At 33.1% G+C, this 27,875-nt stretch overlaps 3 protein-coding genes across 5 annotated transcripts; 1 reads left to right on the plus strand and 2 right to left on the minus strand.

The window, feature by feature from the left end:
- Positions 1-585: 585 nt before the first annotated feature.
- Kif19A (Kinesin family member 19A) lies at positions 586-19,222 on the minus strand. The gene is made up of 15 exons (XM_085197985.1): positions 18,959-19,222; positions 16,576-16,644; positions 16,109-16,219; positions 15,549-15,734; positions 6,489-6,614; positions 5,444-5,559; positions 4,934-5,107; positions 4,528-4,693; positions 3,690-3,805; positions 3,153-3,434; positions 2,612-2,816; positions 1,915-2,128; positions 1,382-1,511; positions 936-1,070; positions 586-849 (listed from the first exon to the last, which is right to left on the minus strand). The coding sequence occupies exons 1-15, from the start codon at positions 19,028-19,030 to the stop codon at positions 759-761; spliced, it is 2,193 nt and encodes a 730-aa protein (XP_085054111.1). The 5' UTR covers positions 19,031-19,222; the 3' UTR covers positions 586-758.
- On the plus strand, positions 16,117-27,800 carry Dic1 (Dicarboxylate carrier 1). Of its 3 annotated transcripts, none has more exons than XM_085197994.1 (6): positions 16,117-16,233; positions 22,992-23,164; positions 23,323-23,435; positions 23,725-23,864; positions 24,877-25,084; positions 25,400-27,800. In XM_085197994.1, the coding sequence occupies exons 1-6, from the start codon at positions 16,223-16,225 to the stop codon at positions 25,646-25,648; spliced, it is 894 nt and encodes a 297-aa protein (XP_085054120.1). In that variant the 5' UTR covers positions 16,117-16,222; the 3' UTR covers positions 25,649-27,800. The 3 variants fall into 3 exon arrangements, with proteins under 3 accessions (XP_085054120.1, XP_085054121.1, XP_085054119.1); XM_085197995.1 differs by lacking the exon at positions 16,117-16,233 and adding an exon at positions 21,822-22,027; XM_085197993.1 differs by lacking the exon at positions 16,117-16,233 and adding an exon at positions 22,736-22,915.
- Positions 20,878-22,219, minus strand: Elp6 (Elongator complex protein 6). The gene is made up of 2 exons (XM_085197996.1): positions 22,036-22,219; positions 20,878-21,700 (listed from the first exon to the last, which is right to left on the minus strand). The coding sequence occupies exon 2, from the start codon at positions 21,697-21,699 to the stop codon at positions 20,953-20,955; it is 747 nt and encodes a 248-aa protein (XP_085054122.1). The 5' UTR covers position 21,700; positions 22,036-22,219; the 3' UTR covers positions 20,878-20,952.
- Positions 27,801-27,875: the final 75 nt, after the last annotated feature.

Here is a 27,875-nt window from a genome sequence, read left to right on the forward strand (position 1 = left end):
TATGTTTAAATGAAATAAAAATAGTAAGCAATGTTAAAAATAAGTTTTATTTGAGAAACACAAACTTGACAGGACATCAAAAAACACAATATTCTTAATTTTTATAAACCTATTAATATTCTATAAAAAATCTAAATCTAAATCTATCAAATAATATTTGCAACTAGTAATTATTAGTTTATTTTAATAAAAAGTCAAAATATATTTCATTGCCGCCGGCTTCGATCAATTATACACAGCAAAACATTTTATTGAAAAAAAAAATGTTTTTAGTATTTTTATTAGTGTAGAAATTTTATTTTACAATAGTGTTACAGATAAAAATAAAATTTCTACATAATATTTTTAAATTTTGATACAGTATCTACCAATATATTTCAAATACAGAATCCTAAAATTATTATTTTATAATGTTACAATATATTCACATGAACTTTAATTACAAAACGTGCTATACAATCACAAGCAAACAAATATAAATATAAATTTCTATAATATAATTTTCTATAATATAAATTTCAATAGTAAAATTTGAGAAGCCTCTATTCTAATAAGATCTACTAATAAGACAAATATTTCTATTAAAATCCTGGCTTAAAAACCATAATCACTGCCTATTGCTCTTATCTGCAGAGCATATGGAGAGAGGTTATATATTGAAATACCCTTTCAGAAATAATGGGCTACAAGTCTTGCAAATTTCTATTGAAGAAATGCAAATATATAAATGAGATTCCTGTATATTATTCTATTATAGTTCAGGGTGCCGCACGGTCATGTGGACGCGGAGCTGTTATCACCAAGCTGTCATCGCTCGAATAACGCTTTAGAGTAGTAGCGCTTGCGTGACTGTAATGAAAATATATGAAATTAAGTACAAGATATATTATTACTGAGCATTAAGTAAAAATAAAAAAAATCAAAACAATGTTTACCTATATCTGGTTCGTGGACGGGGCGTAGGAGCTAATTGCGGCAGGCGTTGGTCAAGTCCCAAAGTACCACCCGACCCCGAGCTGGAGCCTCGTCCTGAACCACTTGAGCTCTCAGACCAAGCCAACTCTGACATACTAAATTAAATAATTGATAATTAAAATACGTCAACACAAAAAGTTTTATAAACTAAACAATCAATTGGCAAATAGCAATATATCAAACTCTCGCTTAAGTAACCTTTAAAAAAATCCAAATCTAAAACTTGTTTTGTCCAAAAATTACATATGCTTTTAAATTTTAAGAGATACTATAAAACTTTATAAACATCTCCACATATTTATCCACCCACATATAAATATGACACTATGAATATAAATATACGTAAATACTTATCAATTTAAAATTGCTCCTGTTGATATTAAATAGCAATGTTACAATATCTTACCTGGTAGAGATGGGTGGTAAGCGATAAGGAGAATAGTATTCAGTGCCCTCAGTATAAGTTGAAGCATGGATTTCTTGCTGGTATAGCTCATAAAGCTGTCCTAAGTCTGGTTGAACTCCGATTCCGCATTCTGAAAGTAAATTTATTTCTTTATCCGATCTTTCTGAACACACGCTTGTATCTTTGCAGATACAAGCGAGTGTTTCGTGTTGTGTCGTGTTTACACACGACAAATTGTGGGTTCGATTCCCATTCGAAGAAGCTCGATGATAGGTCTGTTCTGTCTGGATACCAGTGTATGTATCTATAAATAAATAAAGAATTCATCAGAGTGAGAATTCCAGTCCGTTCGACCCCCTTACCGCCGTCGGCATCCTCACAAGCACATTTTTCAAGGACAGAGAACCCTATCCTTCCCATCCGCTACCTTCCCGAGAAAAAAAAGAATGAGAATCAAACTCGTAACAGTCGCACGGGTCCCTGTGCAACGACGTCTTTGGACATTGATATTCAGCTCAAAGCATTATAGTAACCTTCAAGCGCACGTCTCTGCCTAGTAATGATCTCATCAGTGAGGCGCCTCTGTGCGTCGCGGCGCTGGAGCGCGAGGTCGCGACGCCGCAGCTCGTGGGACCGCGCCGCGCGCTCCCCCTGCAGCGCCAGCTTATCTGCTTCCAGCTCGTGCACGCGGCACACCAGCGCCAGCACCTCGCGCTCCGGACCGCTCTCGATGTGGGCTGGGAGCTCCTGTTTGATTAAGTCATTACTCAGGTAAATCTAATCTATACGTCATAATAGGGCTTTGTATTGTTTTCTGTGTATGACTCCTGTTTATTTACTATGCTGTTTGTTTAAAAATAGAAACAATAGGGTCGACGAGCCGTCATACATTTTACGTCACCTTCCTCCAGTATCTTTGATACTGTGGTTTCGAAGATCAACTGATGTTTCTCTTACCTCACTTACGGCTCACTTTTCCTTCGTAAACCTTTTTTCTTATTCTTTCATCTCTCGTTGCATGTGCGTTGAGAACGGAGTACCTATCTCAGATTAGAGTACCCTGATGGGTAGGGAGGGAAATATTCCGATATATTATTTAAGAAAATTGTTTATTTTAGCTTTACACGGTATCTCGCATTATATAAGCTAAAATAAACGATTTTCTTTAACTTTCAATAAGATGTTCAGCAAGCGTAAGGTCCACATGAACCTCTAACACATCGTATATACCTGTTCCAGCTGCGCCCCTCGCAGGCGCACTTGTTCCAGCTGACGCTCCACTCGCAGGCGCTCGCCGCGGGCCGCCTCCTGCTCGCGCTCCACAGCCGCCAGCTCCGCCCACGCTTGCTCCACCGCCACCTCCGCCTCCGCGCGCTCTCCTGCGCCACCCCCACTCCCACCACTGGCTCCACTCGCCGTAGATGCTGTACCACCTCTGTTTGATGATCAATAGTGCATTATTTTACAAATACTATAGCGTAAAAAATTTGCGCGATAGGTTGTGGATTCGATTCCTACTGACGAGGATATGAAATATTTATTCTTACTTTTTGGCTCTGATAACGAGGCAAAGCGCAACCTTCAGAATTCGACGAAGAGTGGGAAACGCAACTGACTTAATGGGAACAGTGTGTATCAATACTACATTTTCAGGGTCCCTCTGCCTATCCTGCTATGTGCGGGATACAGCGTGCAGCTGAAAAAAAGTAGATAACAATAATAATTATTACGTTTAACATTACCACCACGACCAATCATCATATATACCTACCTATAACTTTGTTGAGTACTAAGCCTGGAGCCAGTGAAGCTAATCGGCTTATATAATCGATTGAAACGAGCTTCCCAGTGCGATATGGCCGCGTGCTGTCTCTCCGCGTCCAACGCCAGTCCCAACAAATGGCTGTCTAACTCCATCAGTCTCCTCCTCAATCTCATCTGCTGTTTAAAAGTAGATACTATTGCTTCACGGAGAGATTTCAAGTGGGCGGACTTCTCTTCTGAATCTTCTTTGGAAATAGCTTCATCAAGCTTCTGTTGCTCCTCTCGGTTTCTGTGAATTTAAGGTAAGTTTTTTATATACGTATATCTACCCACACAATTATAAGAGTTAAATTCCAATACTCCTTCCTTACCACCTTAAGTGATGCTAGTCGAGGCGCAATGGCACAAGCGTGTGATTGTAAACGCAATTGGTTATAGGTTCGATTCCCAGGCTCTGGTGTAGAGGCAAAATTCAATAGGCAAAAAAGTATCCAGAATTGGACGGTAACGGTAGGGAGTGGAATATCTTTTATTTGGAACTTACTTTGATCTATCGTCTTTCATTTTCGTTTTAAGTCTCGATATTTCCTCTCTAAGTTCGTTTATAACTGTACGGTATTGGGATAAATGCATTGGAGTTTCTATTAGTTCACGTTCCACCTGAAATAATAAATAATAATTCATTTAAAAAGACGTTCCAGATATAATTGCTATATTATTAAGCCCTTAACATTTAGTGTTTGTTTTATTTCAATCGGTACTTAAATAAATAAGATATGTTAATATAAAGAACTGCGACAATCAGTGGCGTAGCTAGGGTATTTGCTGCCCGGTGCGGCTCGGGGAACTTGATGCCCCTTTCCTGTTGTTGACTTCTAAAAAAAAAAAAACGTGATCATCGCCGTTGAGTTCTAAAAAACAAAGTAATCGTCGACTTTGATGCCCCTTTCCTTTTGATGCCCGGTGCGGCTTAAAGGACTTGATGCCCTTTAAAATGGTATAAAGTCTAAAAAACAAAGAAAAAACACACTAATCGTCGACTTTGATGCCCTTTTCCTGTTGATGCCGGGTGCGACCGCACCGCTCGCACCCCCCTAGCTACGCCACTGGCGACAATATTGTTAAAAGATTTATTGAATTGGCTTCAACTATAGGCATCAATAATAATAGTATGAATATTGTCTTTAAATTGATAATGTTATTAGATCACAAAAGAAATTTAAATGAGAAATTAAATAATTGAATTAAGTAGACAATATAAAACTATTAAAATATCATCTTGAAATAAACTTTACTACAAGTTAAGCAAAAAATTACATATACATTTAAGCCTATAATAATTATTTTTATTTCCAAATAAAAAAATCACATAAACAGCCTACCTTATTAGTGATAGCGGAAGCGCGTTGCGCGTAGTGCAGTGTAGAGCGCGTGGTGTCCCTGTGGGTGGCGGCGGGCGACACGTGCGCCACCATGGCCGTGCGACAACGCCCGCCCAGCACCTCCCGCAGCAGACGAGTTAGCTTCGAATCCCGGTAGTTTACATATCTATACGGTTTTACAGTACTATATTATTGATTTATGTAACAACATATAAGTTATTATATCAATAAATAGAACAAATTTCAGTATGTTTTGAAAAAAATAAATACTGTAAAATTATTTTTAATTATATATCTTTTTTCGCTTCGTGAAGCCCCGCTATATGCACGGTAAATCGTGTTTTACCGTGCATATTGCTAAAAATAACAAATTGTTATAAAAATTGCAAAAAAATTGTAATCTTACCTGGCGCCTCCAGAGAGCGCCATTATGCAATTTCCAAGCGCGAGCAGTGACCGGTTTATATGGGCGCCCTCGAGGCGGCGCGCCCGAAGACTCGCTCGCTCCGACCCTGCCAGGTCTATAAGGAACAATCGTCCTCGTTGAATGCCATTTGATACCGATTTGCTTACTGACACACTGTTAAAAAAAACACGAATTAAAATTAAAAATCAGCTTCACGCTGTAACCCCCACAGGGTAGGCAGAGGGGACATTCTGTTCCTCACTTTTCGCCAATTTCTGGTGCCGTTGCGTGTTGAGTGGCGGAACTCAACGCCGCGATTTGCCTCGAGATCAGAGCGAAGATATGAAAATATAAATTTAAAACAAGCCACGCCACACGCTTGTCGCTCCTGCGCTAGGACCTTGTTCCTTATTAGCCTATTCTCTTAGGCTATTCTATTTTAAAAATATAACTACTTATTACAGAATTGATAAGTTTTGAGCTTAAAATAAAAAGGTTTAGTATACATACCTAAGTAAAGCATGACCTCTTGAGGAGTGTTGATTGGCGTAAGTTGACTCAGCAGTTCTAGAACGATCACCCTTGGCTAGAAGTTCCGCCACATGTGCGGCGTCGAGGGCACGTACCTATGTTGTTGGTAAAATTATAATATTTATGATAAAATTAACTACTTTTTTAGTAACCAATTTTAAATTTGAGGCCATTCATAGTCGTACTCGCGAGACAGAAGCATTGTAAACGCGGCAGGATTCGATTTCAATTCCAATAAAAATGTAGACAGAGTTGCGAATGTAATGAGGAAAAACTCGATATGTTCAATCGTAGCAGTCCAAGATTCTATCTGCCATCTTCCACTCCCACCAGACCAGTTCGATGGTACCATAATATATCTCTCTTTTCTTTCATTCTTAGATTTTAATATAGGTACTTATCTAATTCCAGATCGACCTGATATAAGTGACTTCATAGATATTTAACAATAAAAACGTATTCTCCTTATTTAAGAAAAATATAGATAAATAAAACCAGTTACTATTCTACTACTTAAATTCTATGGTAAAATCCAGAATACAATATCAATAGTCATATTACATCGAATACTAAGCACGTTACATTTTTTATAGAAGGCATAGCTAATTACCTTAGCGTGTCATGACATAATCGTAATATATCAACATTTGTAAGTATTTACATATGCCACGCTATTTTATTGGATCAGGCCATGCTTGGCAGCCGATAATGCTATAAATTAGAAATTTATTAGGCTAATAATAAAAAGGATAATGCTATAATTAGAAATTTATTTACATTTTAAACCAAGAATTATGCTTTATAGAGTTAAAGTTAAAATCGAGTTGAAAGTAAAATTGGTACTTTATTGTATGCCAAACATAACATATTAAATATATATATTTTAAAGGTAAAATACATATTTATAGTTTGGAACTTCTTTTATCTATAAAAATTTTAGATTAAAATTTTTTAGTTTTTTTTTTATAATTCGTCCGATTAAAATGTTTCATTTAAAATATCTACTTACTATTTGCTTGCTTACCTCACATAGACCTGCAACAACTGGGGGACCTGTTCCTCCCTCATCTCGTAGTTCAAGAGGACCGGCGCCGGGGTTAAGCAAGTCCCGAATATTTTCATTATAAATTTCAATGTATGACATCTTGACCTAAACTTATAAAATAACATTATTTAAAGAGCATAATTTACTTTTTATTATCATAAACAGAAATATATTGTTATGTAGGAGCATCTACCGTCAAATACAGTAGATACATGATTAACAGGATCAATTGGCAATTTTAAATGTGGATTAAAAAATTAAAAAATACAAAAATACTTAATTTCTGTATGTTATTTCTGTACAAATACACTATGAATATAATAAGAAAAAAAAACAGTATCAATCAAAATCAATGTCTATTAAATGATTAGATAGAGGTATATTTTGCACCTTAAATACATACTTATTTATTACTAGAGGCCTCCGCGTGGTTTCGCCCTCTTATACTACACAAATATTTATTTTCTCATCTTAATTACTTTCGTAATCTAATGACATTATCATTTTAAAGGCAATATCCATACATTGAAAGTTAAAAAAACGTATTTTAAAATAAAAAAAAATTACTATTTTTTTTATTTTAAAATACGTTTAGGAAAGCTTGCCAAAATAAAAAAATGAAAACTGTATTTAAATCGGTCAAGGTGTTCTGTTCTGTTCTTTCTATTATGGCAATCCGAGCGTGCCAGTTGAGCACAAAATCACTTCGCCAGTGTCACGATGAATGGAGAACTCACGAAAGAGGTTGTACGGTAAAAAAAGAAATAATATTACACAACAGAATCGGTGAAGGTGTTTCTGAGATTAACGTAACCAAACGCACAGACAAACAGATAATCAGACATACAGACAAATAGGTAATAAATTAAAATTATAAAATAATTGATTTGGTTTCTATTACCTTAGTAAAGGCCCCCAACAATATTAATATAATATCTTCCTTTTACAAACACCGATATGTTACGATTTTATTATAAGTATAGATTAGTTTCTTTTGATACGTCGGGACAAAGATAAATGATATATGCAAATAGGATAACAGTTTATCGCTTTTGGTATCTTTTGCATGTCATCCAATATACTCCTATGTCGAGATTCCATTGCTTTACATGTACCATGAAGACTTGAAGCCAGTCGTGGTGCAAGGCACAAGCGTGTGACTACAACGCGAAAGGTCGTGGATTCGATCCCCGCTTAAGGATTTTTCATATTTTCATTTCATCGCCCTGATCTGTCGTGGCAAAAGACGGCGTTGAGGCGTCCGCCATTTCACACACAGTGCCTCCAGAATTAGGCGGAAAGTGGGGAGCGGAGTGTCTTAATTTTAGGTTCCCTCTGCCTACCTTGCTACATGCAGAATACAGGAGGAGGAAATTTTATTTGATATAGTACCTATTATATTCTACTTAGTGGAATTTATACTGAAAGAATTCAATATTCTATTAGGTTTTAGTATACAAGAAGGTCATAGGCATAATAAGCATTGCCTTGTGACGCCATTAAAAATTCAATAGAAACCACTTATATCGTTAAATATCGGATATAACAACCACTGAACTTACATGTTTATTAAATTTTCGAAACTTACAACTTGTATGCTTTATAAAAATTATATATAATTACATAGGTAGGTACATATCTGGAAACATATTTTAAATATTTATTTTTCAAACACTAGGGTAAAATGTGTTATTTTTTGAAGACATACCTATACCTAATTGTTACTTTCCTTTTACTTCTTTTTCGGGTTCCGTATCTCAAAAGCTAAAAACATTTGTCGTCTGTCAAAAATAAAAGATATAGGGTACTATTCACAAATAAACAAAATTTTTATAACAAATATCTATAATTCTGTAGACATTAACCTAAAAACTAAGTAAATACATCCACCGATTCATTCGATATATAAGGGAGTATTTTCCTCAAATTGATGTTTGCTCTGCGTACATTAAAAAACTAAATCAATAAATGGAGGTGTGTGTAAAAATGTATTGACTAACGACCGTTGACTAATGATCACCCTGGCCTTGCCTTTTGCAATATTAAAAGGTAGCTATTATTTTCCAATTTCCTCGATACATAATTGTATTAAATTTTCAATAATCTTTAGCTATTTTCAAAAGATTGTTAAAAAAGTTCGCGTCGGATTCGCCCACCGATGGTTCCGTATCAATTTCGGGATTGTAGGCCAACGGAAAGTATAACTTGTAAATGTTGACAAAATTAACTTTGCGGACGTATACGCTGATGCTGTATGAAATCAACTACAATTACATGTTTGTAATATTTTTTTGCAATGAAAAATCAAGAAATTTTCAGTTTTTATATTTTTTGTTTGTTTGTATTGTAAGCTCTCACTTCGTGCCGAATTTTATAACTGACGGTCTACGGGAAGTACCCTATAAGTTTTGTTGACGCGGCGAATTTTTTACTAAACGTAGTAGGTAATAATTTTGATAACTTGTTGTAATTGTAAGGGACTGTGGACCTGTATATTTACAGGCCTACAGTCCCATGGTATACCATTTTTGCCCAGACTGTTGGGAAGTATTAAGCAAAAAATGAATAGCAAATATTTGGATATTTAATTAGACCCATCAAGTGCGAGTCGAAATCGTCCACTTAGTCGTAAGTCCACGGGAAGTACAAGAAAGTAAGGTTTTTAAGGGTTCCGTACCTCAAAAGGAAAAACGGAACCACTATATGATCATTTTGTTGCCTGTATGTCCGTCTATTAAGACAATTTATCTCAAGAATGCATAGAGTTATCAAGCTGAAATGAATACCAAGCAGCTAACCCAATAGGGTATTTCGTCCCATGGATCGATCGTAAGAAGTGAAAACTTCCAGTAAAGGAAAAATTTCGAAAAAGACAAATATTAAATTAAATTAAATTATAAACCTATTAAGATTCCGTTTTCTCTTTTGAAATACGGAACCCTATAAAATGGCATAATAAATCGTATAAAAACTTTAACGAGCCTGTCCCATAATGAGAAATAAAACTCCATTCTCGTATATAATAGTTTCGATAAGAATGATGCATCGTGCAGTTGGTTATTTAATAATGCGGCACAATAATTTACAATTGCTGCGCAAAGCTGCCAGGCTTTATCAGATGGAAGCCCCGACGCCCCTAATCCATTTATTTACTTGACCATTTTCACTATTGTTCATTGTTATATTAATAACATTATCTATATATATAAAATCGAAAGGTCACTCACTCATCACGAAATCTCAGAAACTATAAGTGCTAGGAATCTCAAATTTTGCTTAGGAGTTACTTATAGGACGTAGGTGCTCGCTAAGACGGGAATTTGCAATATTCGATTTCTAAGGGGTTGTTTTTGGGGTCGAAAGTTTGTATGAAACTTCGTTACTACAAATGCTAGGAGTCTCAAATTTTGCATAGACGTCACTAGGACGTAGCCATGGAGACAGAAGTTAATAATAACATAGTTCACGCGGGTGAAACCGCGAGCGGGCCGCTAGTTTATCTATATATATAAAATCGAAAGGTCATTCACTCATCACGAAATCTCAGAAACTACATGTGCTAGGAATCTGAAATTTTGCATAGGAGTTACTTATAGGATGTAGGTGCTCGCTAAGACGGGAATTTGCAATATTCAACTTCTAAGGGGTTGTTTTTGGGGTTGACAGTTTGTATGAAACTTCGTTACTACAAATGCTAGGAGTCTCAAATGTTGCATGGACGTCACTTATAGGACGTAGGTACTCATGGAGACGCAAAATTAATAATAACGTAGTTCACGCAGGCGAAGCCGCGGGCGGGCCGCTAGTGTTATTATATATGTAATAGTTATTGTTATTCTAACATAGTTTTATTGCCTATGCCTACAGATATACTATATTATCATCCGTTTTCTACTTTCGGCCGAATTTTCATGGCATTGCATCGTTGCGGAATTCAACGCGGTGTTTTAGTTACATTCTTGTAACACTGCGCCGCGATGGTCTTTTTTATATAAATTATAATATTAATCTTATTAGTTAAAACTGGAAAATTAAAAGTAAGAATAAATAAATAATGTCCCTTATCAATTAATTGTTGCGTTATCTAATCAAGACCACTCGTTTCTGGTGAGCTATAACGATAGCTTAAATTGGAAAATTTTTGCATACAGTGTTAACGTCGGCCTTTTTTATTTTTATTTTTTTTTTATTGTCTCCAGAATCCGGCGGAAAATGGAACGGAATTGTCATAATGGGAACAGAATGTCTCAGCACTAGATTCCCAGGTTCCCTCTGCTTTGTGCGGAATACAGTGTGAAATAAAAAAATTGTTAATCATATAACATCGACATGTAGCTAAAAGTATGTTTCCACTTGAAATGTTATTTTATAAAAGATTTATTTATATTTAAATAAATAAATATATTAAAGTGTTCCTATATACTTACACAAAGGCTAGGTATATTATATGAATAGACTGTCTTTTATTACGTACACAAACACCTATGACAGGCTTAGAAGCCTTGAATAGTTGATTGATCTAACCTGATGATATATGAGGCACCTACATTCTGTATACAGTTTAATATTGACAAAAGAATTTATTAATTACAAAAAATTGTTTTTTAATTTCGAGCTATAAATCGAGGGAAAGGCGACCCACAGTGCCTCCAGAACTCGATTGAAAGTGAACGGAGTGTCTCAATACTAGGTTCCCAGGTTCCCTTTTTTTTTAACGCTGGGAAATCCAGGTTCCCTATGCTAACTTTGCTTTGTGTGGGATACAGTGTGAAGCTAAAATAAAAAGAGAAAACAGTATGAAGCGTTAAGCAAAACAAAAGAAAAGTATTGTATTTAAGTATTATGTATTTGTAGACATTATGATTGGAATAATATTATATGGTTTAGATATTAATTCTATCAATAATCACGAGTTCACGAAGCAAGGTGTTTTTTTATATTATTTAAATTTATATTTGGTTCTTGAAAGGTGTCAAGTACAATAAAGCTCGTGTCGAACATTAATGAAGCTTGTGTGAGGAAAATGGCCATGAATATTTAACGAAGCCTCCGACTCTAAATAGCCTTTATGACGTCATAAGATTTAGCTTTAACCAAAACATTTTAGCTAAATTAAAATACTTACTTATTTTTAAATTAAAATAATATATTTTTTTTTATTATTTTGTTTATGCTTATTTATTAGGTAATAATTATTTTAGTATTTCTTTTTCAGCTATGTAGCTTGATAGGGAGGGAGAAACAAGTGTTATGACATTCCATTCCGCACTCTCCGCCGAATTCTGGTGTGATTGCACATTACAAGAAAATAAAAATAATATATATTTCATTCTTCGAGTTGGAATCGAATCTATAACCTCTAGTGTGTACGGTCACACTCTTCACGCCTGTGCCCACTGCCCATGCGCCATGACTGGCTTTAATAATAATATAAGTAAACTTATGCTAAAACACGATTATAATAATTTAAGTAACTTTATTTTCTTAGTTAAACACTACGCTTATTTAGTACACGCAAGTAAATTTTGTATAAATATACTAACTACTACCTAAATAATAAGCCCCATAGGTCTTAACTGGCCAATGATGATACTAAGTTCATTTTAGTAAGTCCACAAGTCCACTTCCGAATTCTGGAGGCTTTGCGTGTTGAGTGGCGGAGCTTAACGCCGTACTTTGCCTCGACACCAGAGCGAAGATATGAAAATGTAAATTTAAATAAATATTTTATCTCCTCAAGTGGGGACCCACAACCACTCGAGTTTACAGACACACTTTGTGTGTGAGTTAATTAAAAACTATTTTTTTAAATGTCTTTTGTTTTTTAATAAGATAGTAAAATAAATCAAAATCAACTAATATTTATAAGTAGGGAGTACAGATTAGTGTTTTTCCATGCGTCGGCGATCACATTAAAAGTACACACATACTTCTATATAGACACTGACCTTGTCACAACATGGGTATGGGTCACCACCACCCCCACCGAAACCACAACCCTCGATTGCTACGTAAAGCGTTATTTCAAGTTCAATGTTTCTATTAACACAAATTATTGATTAGGGCGTTTTGACTAATCGCTAGTAGCATTCTTACTTTTTAACTAACAACACTTAAACTTAATTAGGCATTGTGTGTGCCGCAAGTGTTTGTATGTATCTATAAATATACTAAAATTGTAGCTGATCGATGTCCGTATATGCAAGATGTATGACATTTTGTTTATTTTATTTTGTTTATTTGACTATTATATTATATTTGTTAACATAATGAAATAAAACAAAACATTGATTTTTAAAAATCTTGTCTGTTTGTCTGTGCGTTAGTGTACGCTAATCTCCGAAATGACTTAGCCGATTTAAATTCAGTTTTGACTACTATATTTTAGCAAACTTTAGTACTCGTTTTATTTAAATCGATTCAAAAGTAAAAAAGTTATATCAATATAAATATTATTTTGTTTGACAAAATTGCTACAAAACAACTGTTTTATTGAATTATTTTAAACTTTACTTTTCAATGAATGGATATTGTCTTTATATAATATTTTTATGATACCGTGAAATTAAATCAGATTACTAAACAAATAATTTTGTAGTTTAAGCAGGCGAAGCCGCGAGCGGGTCGCTAGGTGTAATATAGCTATATGTGCATTATAGAAACCTACTTTTAAGCGGTCAAGGCGAATTCCATATTAGACGAATGTCGTGTAAGTACAGACTTACTGTTTATATAGGTATGCTGTATTTAATTATAGGTAAACACTCCATACATACTACTTAGTAAACACAAATAGGTACCTAGTAGCGACCTGATTTTCGTTAATATAAATTTACTTTGTACACAATTTCATATAACGATATGTAAATTACTTTGTTTTTAGGGTTCCCTATCCTCAAAAGGGAAAAAAACGGACCTCTTGAAGTGATAACTTCAAGTTTATTTCGATATCGTAAGCGAACCCTACTCGCGCTTGTTCGGTTTTTTTTTTAATGCGTCACGCTGTATCCCGCAAACAGCAGGTAGATAGAGTTACCATTTTCACTGAATCCTGATGCTTCGGCGCCAGAGTGATGGAAACGGAAATATGAAATATCTAATTTCTTCGAATGGGAGTTGAACCCACAACCTGTCGTCTACAGTCACACTTTGTGCGCCACGATTGGCCCCAAATCTAATCTACATTCAATAATCAGTAATCTACTAGCTATCACTCTGTTGTTGAGCCGTTTCATATTTTTATAACAATAAAATGTAGGCGTGACTACGCAAATTATATTGATATATCACGTTCACGTGTTTGGGCTATTTAAATTACTATTTAAATTGTGTATCGTAATTCGCAACACAACAGCTTTCCTTAAATATTACCGCATCGAATACGTGATGAAGAGTTAGCTTACAAAATTTGGAAATATCTACTAATAATTTTAATAATATTTCTATGTATAATATTTTTTATATCTCAAAAATTTACTACGATACATATAATAAAATTTAATTTCGCATCTAAAAGTACACTTCACCATTCGGCCTTCGTCTTTGGGAAACGAAAAAGCTTATAAGTACAAAAAATGATCTAGTAATTTCAGACCAAATCTGCGAACAGAGAGACAGACACACGAGTGATTCTATAAGGGTTGCTGTCTTTCGTTTCGTTTCATTTTTATCTTACGGAATCCTGAAATATATATATAGAAAACATTGACTTTAACAATTATGGCATCCTATTTACCTATGTACTAACATAAAATAATATTGTCTACATGCTGAAGTATTTAGTATCCATTCTTAGAATACCTTGAGATATGCAGAATTATGTAATAACACGACATAAAATTATTTGACATTTCTTATAAAAAAAGCAACTCAGTATTTTTAAGATTAAATATAAAAATATTTTGAGATATAGTTTTTACAAAGATAACAAATAATATGTACATGTTTTAAAATTGCGATAGTTTATGTTTGATATCTTGGATACGAAAACGAAATACAAATGTATTTCGATACAGTATTTTAATGTAATTTAATAATATTTTTTCAATTTCATGTTTTTCTTTTCCCGCATAGCATGGTTTATATCCGGGAAAAACTTGAAATTCGCAAAATGAATTTCCGAATTCCCGATAATGTAAGTTGATTGGCGGAAATCCAACAGTACATCGCGGCGATTTGTGTTAACGGAGAAGGAAAATGAAAATTAATATGAGAAAATTAATATTCCAAAAATGTTTTATGAAAAGTATAAAAAATTGTATAATCTCGTTTGTTATAATAAAAAAATACTGCATATTTTTTTATAAACTAGAAACAACTGTGATCAACTTTGTAAAATTATCTTTTAACAATAACGGTAATAATGGTGTTGGATTGAAAATATATGTAAATGTGTATATATTTTTAACTACAAAATAATTGAAAATTGCCAAGGAATGTTTCAACGTTTTTTATTTGACAAAGATATAGAAACTTACGAGCGAAATTCATTGACACTTGCTTAAAGAAGCAAGCAAATACTTTTGCATACGTCTCAGAATCATCCGTCCTGGGATTTCAGTAGGGGGGGGGGGGGGGGGGGGTGATCATGGGTTGAAATTCTGAATCGATATCGAAAATGTGATATAGGTAATTATATAAAATATGATTTTCGGATTTAATTTAACAAGAATGGTATGACAATGTAGTTTTATACTACAGTTTCCTTCAATTGTAAGTTAATCACGCCAAATAGGCAGTGTCGAGGCTTTCATCGTAATTAAACAACAATAGCACCAAGTAGAACGGCCTCGTCTTATGAAATGTGAAAAAAACAACCTTATTTAAAGCAAAAAAAACAACACATACAAATATATCGAATGTGAGACATGAATCATTGTTTATTAACATTTTTCATTTCCTCCTTCTGGTAACAAGGCCTGCCTTAAAAATTCGGCGGAAAATGGGGAATGGACTGTCTTACACTAGGTTCTCTCTACATAACCTGCTACATACGGGTGAAGCTGGAAAAAATATAAATTAGTATAATTAAGAGATCACCTCGTAAGAATCAGGTTCGTCGCTTTCGGCGATAGATGAGAACAGGTGACTTAGAGCCCTGGACATGAGGCCTGTCATCGTGTGCGTTTTCCCCGCTCCGGTAGCCCCATAGGCAAACACTGCCCCCGCGATGCCGTGTAAAGTGTCGCTGACCAGGGGGGCACATATAGCGTTGTATACGTCTTCCTATATAACATATTAAATTCTTAATTGAGGGCAATCGTGGCGCAGGGGCACAAAGTTCGATCGTCACTCGATGGAATGAAATAATTATTTAAATGTATATTTAGATTTCTTCGCTCTGGTATCAAGGCAAAGCCCGGCGTTCAGTTCTGCCACTCAACACGCAATGCCTCGAAAAATTCGGCGAAAAGTGGGGAACGGAGTATCCTCACAATAAATTCCCTCTGCCTACCCTGCTGTGTGCGGGATACAGCGTGAAGCTGATTTGAATATTTTATCTTTATAAATAACAATATTATCTATTGTGATAAAAACTAAAGTATGATGTAATTCAAATATATTCAACTAAATATTTACTTAAGTCATATAATACATACTTGAGTGCTATCCTCTGAGAAGACGCGGTCGTAAACGTAATGCTTATCGTTGATTCGACGCTGGCGAAGTACGTCACGGCGAACGTCCGCCTCCTCCTCGAGTACTAGCATCTGATGTTATCAAGGTAAGATATTATTATAATATTTTTTAGTATTAAATATTGTAAGGAAGTTGTTATAAATTATATTTATATTCTTAATAAAATGTATCCTTGATATATATATTTATTAATATGTACTAGTGCATGGGTATATAATTTTCTGGGTAATCCGTGTCCACCCCAAAATAGTTTAGTGCCCACCCGAAAAATATTACTAATTAAACAATAGCCCTGAAAAAAAACTACTTAAAGCTGTTCAAAGTTAGTATGATGTCAGTGAAACTATTGAAGTTTAACATTTAAATCAATATTTTACAAATTATAAGGCAATAGCGTATTTGTCTGATTATAGTAGGAAGCGGTCACCTTATCGCTAACCACGTGGACGATACGGGGACCTTCATCAGCACGTAGCGGTCGTACTCTTACTGCGACCTGCCAATATAATATGTAAAATATATACAGTTATATACTATATATTTATTAACATTATATACAACTATGTATAACAAAATTACTTAGTTCAAATATTCCTCACTATATCTACTCAACATAAGCTACCCTTTCGTTCTTCTGTCTTCTCTTTTTTATTTTTACGACTTTAATTAAAATATTAATTACCAACGTTGCCAAACATCCTGATTTTGGCGAGAAATCCCACTCTTTTTAGCCCAAAATTAGATGTCCCGAGCGACAAGACAGGAATAAGTAGTCCCGCTTTTCATGGTTTATATCGCGCACCGTGAGAAATCCGTTTAATTACTTTATTTTTTTAATAAGTTAGTAACATAACTTAGGTACAGACAGTATAGAGTAAGCCAAACGTGTTTTTTTTAAGCATAGTAAAGTTTTTTCACTAAGAAAAAATTAAACGATTATGTATATATACTTCTTCTATAACTTATTTATTTAAATACAAAAAAATGTTAAGAAAAAAAAAATGTTAAAATGTTAAATGTTAAAAAATGTTAATGTAAATGGTAATATTTTGTGAGTAAATTGTATACTGGGTAGGAAAATAATAAATAGGACCTCATTTGTATATTGTCCTTACAACGTATCTGGCATATTGCCAAACTCATAAGGCTATAATTTATTATGTAGTCTATATAAGCATGGTTTTATTTAATTAACTTAAGGTTGAACTAGCAGCAGCGTCAACTATCTACTTATATACATATAACAAAGTGGGAAACATTTTTATTGGAAACGTTTCGAAAAAGAGAAATTTTTCCTGTAGGACGGCTGGGCTTCGCTTATCTATATCTTCTATATCTACACTTACAATAAAATGGTGACGGATAAATGTTTACATGGAAGATGCATAAGAAAAAATGTTATTGACGGCATTTAATGAGTGCTGTTAAGGTAACAGAACAACACTTAGTGTTTGTTTTACTGCTTTATTGAATTAGCTAAAACTTTACATTTCAATATAGATATAAATATTGTTTTTAAAATATAGATATATTATTATTAGAAAACTAATGTAATACAGATTAATAAATTAATAATTAAATGGTCCAACCGACTTATATTATTATTATTATTGCTACTTTAACAGTTATATTAATATAACCGTTACCTATATTATTTTTTGTAGTATTTTTTATTAATAAATATCGCTTAAAAGGCACATTGATATCGTTTGCCTTCATTCTATATTCGCAATTTTTCCGTCCATTCTTTACGTCTATCGCGCCGGAACAACGGAGCGCCGCCGATCGCTACGGTCACGGCATACTTCTTTTGTTTCCTTTACTGTCATCAACCTATGTATGAAAATTTATAATTAACCCAAACAATACTTCTTTCATATAAATAATGGTGTTATTGTTTTTCTTCATTGTCTTTTGCGTTTTCAGGGTATTCCCCTCTCGAGAGGTAGGCATCTTTTATCCACATTAGGACAAGGTAAATAAGGAAGTGATCTTAAAAATAAGTTTAAAAATCTATTTACATACAATATGATATATCAGATCAATAGAGGCCGTCGTGGCGCAGCGGCACAAGGGTGTGACTGTAACGCGACGGTTGGGGGTTCGATCCCCACTCGAGGAAGTGCCACTCAATACGCAGTGCCTCCAGAAATCGGCAGAAAGTGGAGACCGGAGTGTCTTAACACTAGGTTCCCTCTGCCTACCTTTCTGTGTGCGGTATACAGCGTGAAGCTGATTTGATTTATATATCATTTTATTTTAGCATCACTACTCTCCGCGAAGTTACAGAAACCAAACGTTACGCTTTCTCTGGCTACCAGAGCGAAGAAACGAAAATAACACATTCCCCTGCGTGTAAAACGTATCGACAACTGTGGCGTTTACAGTTAAACACTGTGCCGCTGCGTATATTGTAGATGTAAAAGGGCGCCGTATTTATAAATCACTCTCAAGTCTGAGATCGATCCTGAGATGTGTTTTCATTTATAGATTGGTATTTTCGTGAAAAAAAGGCATTTAAAAAACGATCTCGGTCTTGAGAGTGGCTTATAAATACGGGCCTTAGTAAAAACGTGAAGCATTGTGCTTCTACTAATATTACCTTTCTTTATTATAACGACTAGCCTCTGCTTATTCAATAAAACAGACGTGTAAGCCATAAAATAAATTAACATAACTCTAGAGTCTAACCCACTCTAAATAATAAGCTTTTATTTCAGCTCATGCTGTGGGGACTTTTTATTCATTTGTTTACGACATATTAAATTAAGATATCAGAAAATAAACTAAAATAACATTAGGTTTGTTACCATAAGTTTCTCTTCGCTAACAGAACGGCCGCTGCTGTGAAATTTATCTGTAGATATACTGCTTTGAGTCATGTTAAGTCGCGAGTTTGAATTTACTTCTAACACACTATTTTCGCTTTTAAAATCTTTCTTTTAGATAGTTGAAACAAGTCACCAAATAATATTTCCAATTATTATAAAAACCACAAAAAGTTTATAAATGTAGATTAAATGTGAATTATTTTATATACACAAATTAATATTTCGGACAGCACGTGGTATTCCCATTACAGTACCCACATGGACTGATCGCTGATCAAAATACAGCCTTCGTTGAGGACGGTCGCCAGGGTTACAGCTAATCACCACAAATGAAACTTTCATATGCCGTTAAGCTCCTACGAAGAACTAATTTAGCTGAAATAAACAGAATAGAACAGACAAAAGCAAAATTAATCATTTTTAAATTAAATAGTGCTAAATTAAATAAACTTTCTAATTTATTTGTGACAGACCAAGAATTACTTCACATCATTCAATGTACATAAATACGTAAAATTAGCTATAAATTCAGCCTTGCCTTCAATTTAATATGATTTTTTTTTCAATTTCAGGCTGTATACCGAATGTAGCAGGGTAGACAAAGGGAGCCTATTGTTAAGACACTCCGCTTCCTATTTTCTGTCGAATTCTGAAAGTATTGCGAAATTTAACGTCGCGTAATGCGTCGACACTAGAGCAAAGAAATGAAAATATTAAATACTAGCGACTCGCTCGCGGCTTCACCCGCTTATTTTACCGAATTATTTACTTAAACACTGAATTACGTTCGTGTTTTAATAATACCTATAATGTATATTTCATTTTCTCGAGTGGGAATCGAACCCACAATCTATTGCGTTTACAGCCGCGACTGGCCTCTATGAACTTATTTGTTAATGATAAGGAGATTCCTTTTTTGAAATATATTTATTACTATTTATCTTCCGCCTATTTACTATTTCTTTTACGTTCCGCCTCTTGCTAAATTGGGTAATATGAAAATAATTTAAATATAATCACTAAGTAGGTAATTAGGTATAATCCGTAGGATTGCACGCACATATAGCCAAACGGTGTTTCACTGCGAGTAGTCAACTAAATACTTTTATCCACAACCTTTGACGATGACGACTTGAGTACAAAATTTAGATCAGTTATGCAATCTGTATAATGTAACATATTTACAAAAGTATAAAAGATAATAAAATCTTACGTACACGTGGGAAATTTAAGAAATATAACAAAGCAAAAGATAAGTTCCAAGAAGGTTCCAAGCGATAATTGTTTTAGAGTTCCGTATCCCAAAAGAAAAAAGCGGAAATCTTATATATCTTTTTTATATATCGTCTATACTTCTACTTCTTTCTTCTTCTGCTTTTATATCTTCCTTGTTTAAATTACGTTTATGTAACATTTTCATATGTGCCATTTTGTATGTATCGCCGCGTAGCTAAGGCCAGGGTAATTCCCCTGGATCTAGAATTATGAAATTGGCTAAGTGAGAACATACAGTACCAATAAAGGAAAATTCCCTAATATCACAGAATCTTACACACTTTTTTATATTCATATTTTTTTTATAAATCATACTTTCACCTACAATCAGATCAGACCTGCAATCTATAAATTACTTATTTTGATACGGTTTTCACATTTGTTTTGCTAAGTTTTTAATATCTTTTATCGCTATCTGACACGTCACACGAAATTGTAAATACAATAAATATGAAAAATATTTTTATTCCTTTAGTCCCTAAAATACTCCCAATAATTTGAATAATAAACTAAAAACTAAATACTAATAACTATATTACTCATTCATTCCCAATACTCATGATATAAAAAGCACACAGAATGTATAAAAAATATATAGATATTCATTTAAAAATAAAAACAGATTACATATTTGCCATATTTTTTTATTATTATAATAAAGAAAAACAGTTTATAAAATATATATATTTCTACAAATGTTAAGCCGTGCCGGGAGCCAATAATTTAACTCCCCTATCAAATAATCTAAAGAGATATTGTGATTGCTTATGATGTAATGAGTGTAAATATTCTTTTTGATACTTAAGACCTATATGTTTAAATGTTAAACGGCCAGAAACATCTGCACTTAATCCTGAAGGCAAATTTTCCACTTCTGTCAAAATCTGAGCTTTATAAGTAAGAATGTTTGCCAACACATTTGTAACATCATCATCACTAGCAACATTACAGTGGAAAAGCAAAAATGCATTTTTTTTGCCGCTCATTAAATCAATAATATTTTTGCATATTATATTAACTTCTTTTAAGGTGAATTGCATATCAAACAAATGAGTTAATCCTTCAAAAATAATGTTAACACCACCATGTTGTTCATTTAGTTTATCAATTTTAGCTTTTATTCTTAGCCACAAATTCTGGGATAGCATGTTTTGGTCTTCTAATATACTATCAATCAATTCTTCACCTGCTTCATAGAAGTCTATTAAGCCAGATTCTATACACTTCTGCAAATTATAATTCATTTTAAGTCCTACATTATGATAATGTAATAAACTGTTATGTAGTGATATCATCAGCAGAGGACTTTTATTTTTAATGCAATGACCAAGAGCACAACTGGAAATAAAAGAGCTATCACATCCATTTACTTCTTTTATAACTACTATTTTAGTATCATCACCATTTTTATCAAAACCAAAGTTTGCTATAATATCTGAAGACATTCTGTAAAAAAAAACAAAACTAAATAATTTCTAATCTTTATGTTCGTTGTCACAATATATGTAAATATATTAATAATAAGAAAATAACGATAAGCATTCTGTGTAGAATGCTTTGCTAAGTGTAACAGTTGGTAGTTAGTCGGTGCCAGCCGGCGGCACGCTAGCGTTGCTAATTTCGTTATAAGTAGACTTTAGGTATCTATGTTACGTAATCATACTTTCAAATAATTAATAAAATAATTCAATATCATTTTGATAGTGTCAAGAGTGCGGTTTAATTTACGACTAAGTATATATATTTTGGATTGTATAAACGTAATAAAAATAAGTAAGTACCTGCGTTTTCTCTTTATGTTTTATATAAAAGATATTTAATAGATTATCGTAATATGTATTCAGTGTTTTTAGTTCATGTTTCATCTACAAAAAGTTTTAATTTCCATACTTGTAAAAATTGAAGACCTTGACTTAATATTGATAAATGACATCCCTATGTCACTAAAACATTACTGTCACGGTGTAACTGTCACATAGTGACATGAATGAGTGATGCCACACAGATTACATTCACCCGCTTGTTATAGGCCGCTTATACACTTGTGATGACTCGGATAATGTTCACAAGCTCCATGCTTTCACAAACATTTAACTTTCATCTACATGTTTGTGAGCACGTTAACTCTTATATACTAAGAAATAATTATATGATTTAAAATTTATTTTTTTATATTGTAGTAAATGGTGTTAAAAATAAACGTGCGAGATAATTATGGTGAACTTGTCTTAAATATTGTGGTATACAAAATACAAACCCAGACATATATGAAAAACCAGGATTAGCCTAAGTTTACCTAATTCGTTTTAGCCTAAGTTTACCTAATTAGTTTCGATTATTATAATGTAATAGTTATGTGCTTATACAAATTTAATTGATTCGATCTGTTCGAATCGCAGGTCGACATTTAATGATCTGAAATGAAACCTTATCTTAATCGAAAACATCCCTAGAATGTCAACACTCAAATAGCAATGAATTTACGATTTGACAGCTAGTTGCCAGACGTCAGCAGGCAGAGCCAAATAGTTGTAATGTGAAGAACATTGGCGATGTATTATATTTTATGCATATAATTTTTGGCGGCTTTCTTTGCTAAAAATGTGTAACATAATATAAATTCCCGCATTTTGCGGACATGTTACATAAGTCGCGAGTCACGTTAGTATTGATAAAGTTTCGGGATATGCATATACCATAGTTATAATTGAGGAAGTCATCACTTAAAACTTTTCAGCATGGGTAAAGCAAAGGAAGTCCGAGTTTCAAAATGGTATTTTGGTGGCCTAGCTTCAGCTGGAGCTGCTTGTATTACTCATCCTCTTGATTTATTGAAGGTTCAAATGCAAACACAAAAAGGAAAAAATATTTCCATGTTTCAATTAACTGGAATAGTTTTGAAAAATCAAGGTAATATTATAAATAAGTATATATGATACAGTATTGTTCATTCTATTTCAATTTACTTAATTAAGTGTCTTATGTGTACTTACTACTTTAACACATTTAATCTTTGTCCAATTTTGTCACATGAACTGTATAATATTTAGTAATATTTAAATTCAAAGGGGTTATGGGCCTGTACAATGGTATATCAGCATCTTTGCTACGGCAACTGACATATTCTACTGTAAGGTTTGGTATTTATGAGGCAGCAAAGCAACAACTTAGTCCTAAAGATGTGAGTAAATAATTATGAAATATATAAGAAACTATAATAACTTTTTTTAGTCTTATTAAAAGATGCTAATGATTTTTATTTCATAAATGGCCTTCTTACTCACCTAAAGGATGCTTTTAGTATCTATTCTACGGATAGTAGAAATTTTGAACATCTACCTACAGTAGTGTTAAGAAATTAAATTAAATTTTTCAAAGGTCCACAATAATTTACTTAATATTAAGTTAGTAGTGGTAACAAGTTCATAATTAGTTTTTTTTTACTTTGTTTCAAAATATTTTGTTTTTAGGGCTCGGCAATCCCATTTTATATCTCAGCATTTTTAGCTGGCTTAGGAGGTTTTGCTGGTGGCTTTGTTGGTAATCCAGCTGACTTGGTGAATGTTAGAATGCAGAATGATGTGAAACTTCCTCCTGAGCAACGAAGAAAGTATGATATTAATTGTGAAATTTGAAAGAGTGAACCTGCAGTAATTCGGGTCTGACAATCTGACAAGTGTATTTCTGTTAATTGTAAATAAAAATGTTAATACATCTTCACTAATATAATGTATGATTGGACAGGTTGTAACTTGTTTGTGTTTAATTACAATTTATGACATGTTTATTGTATTACTATGTACTCACATTAAAAAAGTCAGTCTGTCAGTTCCAGACAGTATTATATATTCTGACATATTTGATAATCTAATATGGCCATCACCAAATGTCAGTTGGATTACTGCAGGTTCACTTAGCGTAGCTAATATTTTCCATTTCAAATTTGTCAGTTTGATGCATATTATATTTAGAAAGTCTTTATTTACAATTACAAAAAATAATGCTATCATATGGTCTCTATTGTATAAAATATAATAAGTTGATTTTGACAATTGTGATGCAGTGTGATAGTAAACACTCTGCATACTCCAGGAACATGTTCCATTCCAACACGGAAAAAATATTTACATTTCCCAGCTCTGAAAGGGCAAAATGCGGCATTAAATTCTGCCACTCAACATTCAGTATCAGAATCATGTACTAGGTTGTCTCTTCCTACTCTGCTATGTAGCAGCATACAGTTTAAAAACAAAAAAAATTTGGTTTAGTTATAAAAATGTTATTCATGAGTTATAGAGGCACCAGAAGATGTTCTGAGACTTCCATGGCATTTTTCGAGCAGCCCCCTATTGTATAAAAATTTATTACTATTAAAAATGGTGTTATAAATTTCCAAATGTATTTCATCAATATGGCACATAGAGATAATATTTGACGGCAAACAATAATTCCCCACTCAGGGAAATTAATTATTTTCATTTCCTTGCTCTGGTAAGACAATAAGCGAAAAGCAGTGTCTTAAGATTAGATACTCTCGTCCTAACCTACCAATAAGAATAATATATGAAGCTTATAAAAATGTTATAGTTATAAAATCACTATTCACACTGACTATGTTTTAGTTATAAAAATGCTATTCACGGCTTGTACCGTGTAGCGGCAACGGAGGGTGTTCTGCGTCTATGGGCCGGGGCTTCCATGACATGTACTCGAGCGGCTCTAATGACTATAGGCCAACTATCATTCTATGACCAAATCAAATCCATTTTACTTGCCTCACCATATTTTTGTGATAATGTTATAACACATGTGACCTCAAGTTTGCTTGCCGTAAGTTTGTACATCTATTTTTTTAAATTATCATGTATTTGAGGCTGTCATGGCGTGGTATTACAGCGTATGACTGTAAATACGACGATTGTGGATTCGATTCCTGCTCGGGAAATGGATTATTTTTTCAGTCTGGTAATAAGACAAAGCGCGACATTGGGTTCCGTCACGTAACATTAAATGTCTTGAAAATTGAACTGTGGTTGGGAAATGTAGTGTCTTTACACTAGGTTCGCTCTGTCTTCCATGCTATACTGTACTGGATACAGCATTAAGTTAAAAAAATACTAAACTCAACATTTATTATTTTTTTAGGGGGGTGTAGCAACTACAATGACTCAACCAGTGGACGTCCTAAAGACCAGAGCAATGAACGCAAAGCCGGGTGAGGTGACAAGTATATTGAAATTAATACAAAACACTGGTAAAGAGGGACCTTTGGCATTTTTCAAAGGATATGTTCCTGCCTTTGTGAGACTTGCTCCGCACACTATACTCACTTTTGTATTTTTAGAACAACTGAGAATGAATTTTGGAATTGTCAAAAAAACTAATATTATGTAAGTTTTAATGTATGTGTAGTTCTTACTAATTGTGAGCAGGCCTTGGCACCATGTGTTCAATAATATTTTGTAGGTGTCTTTATAAATGTTTGTCTCAAATTTTTATGATATTTTTGCTTGTATGGGAGGGTTAGTTGTTGTAGAAAAATAACTATTTAATTTTGGGGATTCAGTTTTATTGCTTTTAACGAATCTATGCTTTTATATAGACACTTTAGTGTAGTTCTAGAATGTCTAATGATAGAGTTGCATTTTTAATTACATTACCCAAAAAGATCTGTATTGCACTATTTTTACACGAAATTCTTAATTTTTATATAATTTATACAAATAACATAATTATTTCCAAAATATTATGACAATCTTTTGTGATAAAGGAGAAACGAGTTACCAAGGGATATATTGATTTTGTACAGTGTTTTTTTTTATTTGGCTGAGAGTCAAAATTTCTCCAAGAGAATGTTACTATAAGTAGATGTTACTATCGGGGATGTTACGGATGTAATATTTCGGATCCGGATAACAATATGTGAAGATTATTATTTTTTCTATTAAATAATAATAATGATTTTAAAAAGTCTCGCCTAGTTTCTTGCGCCGGTGTTTCTAGGTCTGAGCCAGTAACTTAAGTGAATCAGTGGTTTTTTTAAAGAATATATACAGTCAACGGCTTTTCGAATTCTAACGCTTGTCAGCTGTTTCGTTGTTTATATTTTCTCATAATAACAAAGTTTCCATACTTATCGCTTGTTCGTACTAAGAGGTAGTGTGTCGGCCCGGTCAGGTAAAATAAAAATCCTTTATAACAAGTCTCAGTAAGACTAAATATCCAAAATTTTTATATCGGTTATAGTTTATATAGTTTTGGTTGTGGTTATGAAGCTCCATAACATCCCTGGTTTCTATTCTATGTATTTTATTAGAGTCTAAGTAGGACCAATGTTATTTTGTTAAAGGAAAAGAATATTTTTTTGATATATTAAACACCCCTTGCACAATATATTTTAATTTGACATACTGTAGTAGGTATTTTTTGCATTTTTTTTATAATTGAATAAGTATATTTTTGTACAATTTTATTACAGATTTACTTATATATTTTTTTCTAATATTAATGCAAACTTTTATTTATTTATTATTCAATCAATAACATTTTTCCAATGAATCTAACTTAGTTAAAATCTTCCAACTATTTCGATAGGTGCTACGCGCATTTAAACATTAATTTGTACAATTTGTTTTATAAGATAATAAGTTACCTAGTATTTTACACTTAAAATATCATTAAAAAATCTTTAATATTTAAAAATACTTTTTGATATAAATAATTCAAGAATTTCAGTTATACAGATAAACAAAAAGTGTAGAACACTTAGAATTTTGTCGATTTATAGACAAGTACAAATTTTCCTAATTTACATTTTACTAACGCACACCACCTTAATTTTTTAATAGAAGCTATGTAATTAATCATATAGAAGCAAATAAGCAATCTCCATTCAGTATAATATTTGGAAAATGAAATAATTGCTTTATCTTTTGAATATTTTTTTTTATTGCTGTATTTGCTTCTTTCTATATGATATAAATATTCTTCATTATATATAAACAGTCGAAAGGTCAATGTATATATGATTTATTACCGCATAACACTTCTCGTCCAGTGCCAAAACTTTTCAAGGGCAGTTTCATTTGAGCCAAATTTTTCTACAATGTAATGTTACGTACATATTTATATTTTGTTATAGTATTCTCTGAAGTAATACAACATTCCTAGAAACTAGTATTTTTTAAATGTTATAAATTTATATATATTATTTTAAACATTGTATTCACTTACTTGGTGTATTTATTTAAATTATAGTGAAAGTACAAAATATATTGTCACAAAATAGGTGTCACCAAATAATATCCTAATATTATTTGGCATAATTGTTCATCTGACTATGTTAAAATAAATATAAAGTAACTATATCTCCTAAACGTTTACCAGCAACTAGACGTAACTATTTTACACTGTTATATAATTGATATTCGCAAGAAGGAACTAGTGAAGTTAGTGTGTCGCCTAAATGTTTGTATAAATATAAATGAAGTACTATTGACATTATAGATATCTTTGTTAGTGGTTGTGCATTAAATGTTGAAAATAATATTGGTTTTTTTTATTGAATTGTCTATCTTCCATTATTTATTTCATATTGAATTTAAAAACCTGTCCTACATCC

The sequence above is a fragment of the Heliconius melpomene genome, chromosome 15 (assembly GCF_056956725.1).
Source record: "Heliconius melpomene rosina isolate 202511_hmr_F chromosome 15, ASM5695672v1, whole genome shotgun sequence".
NCBI lineage: Eukaryota > Metazoa > Arthropoda > Insecta > Lepidoptera > Nymphalidae > Heliconius > Heliconius melpomene.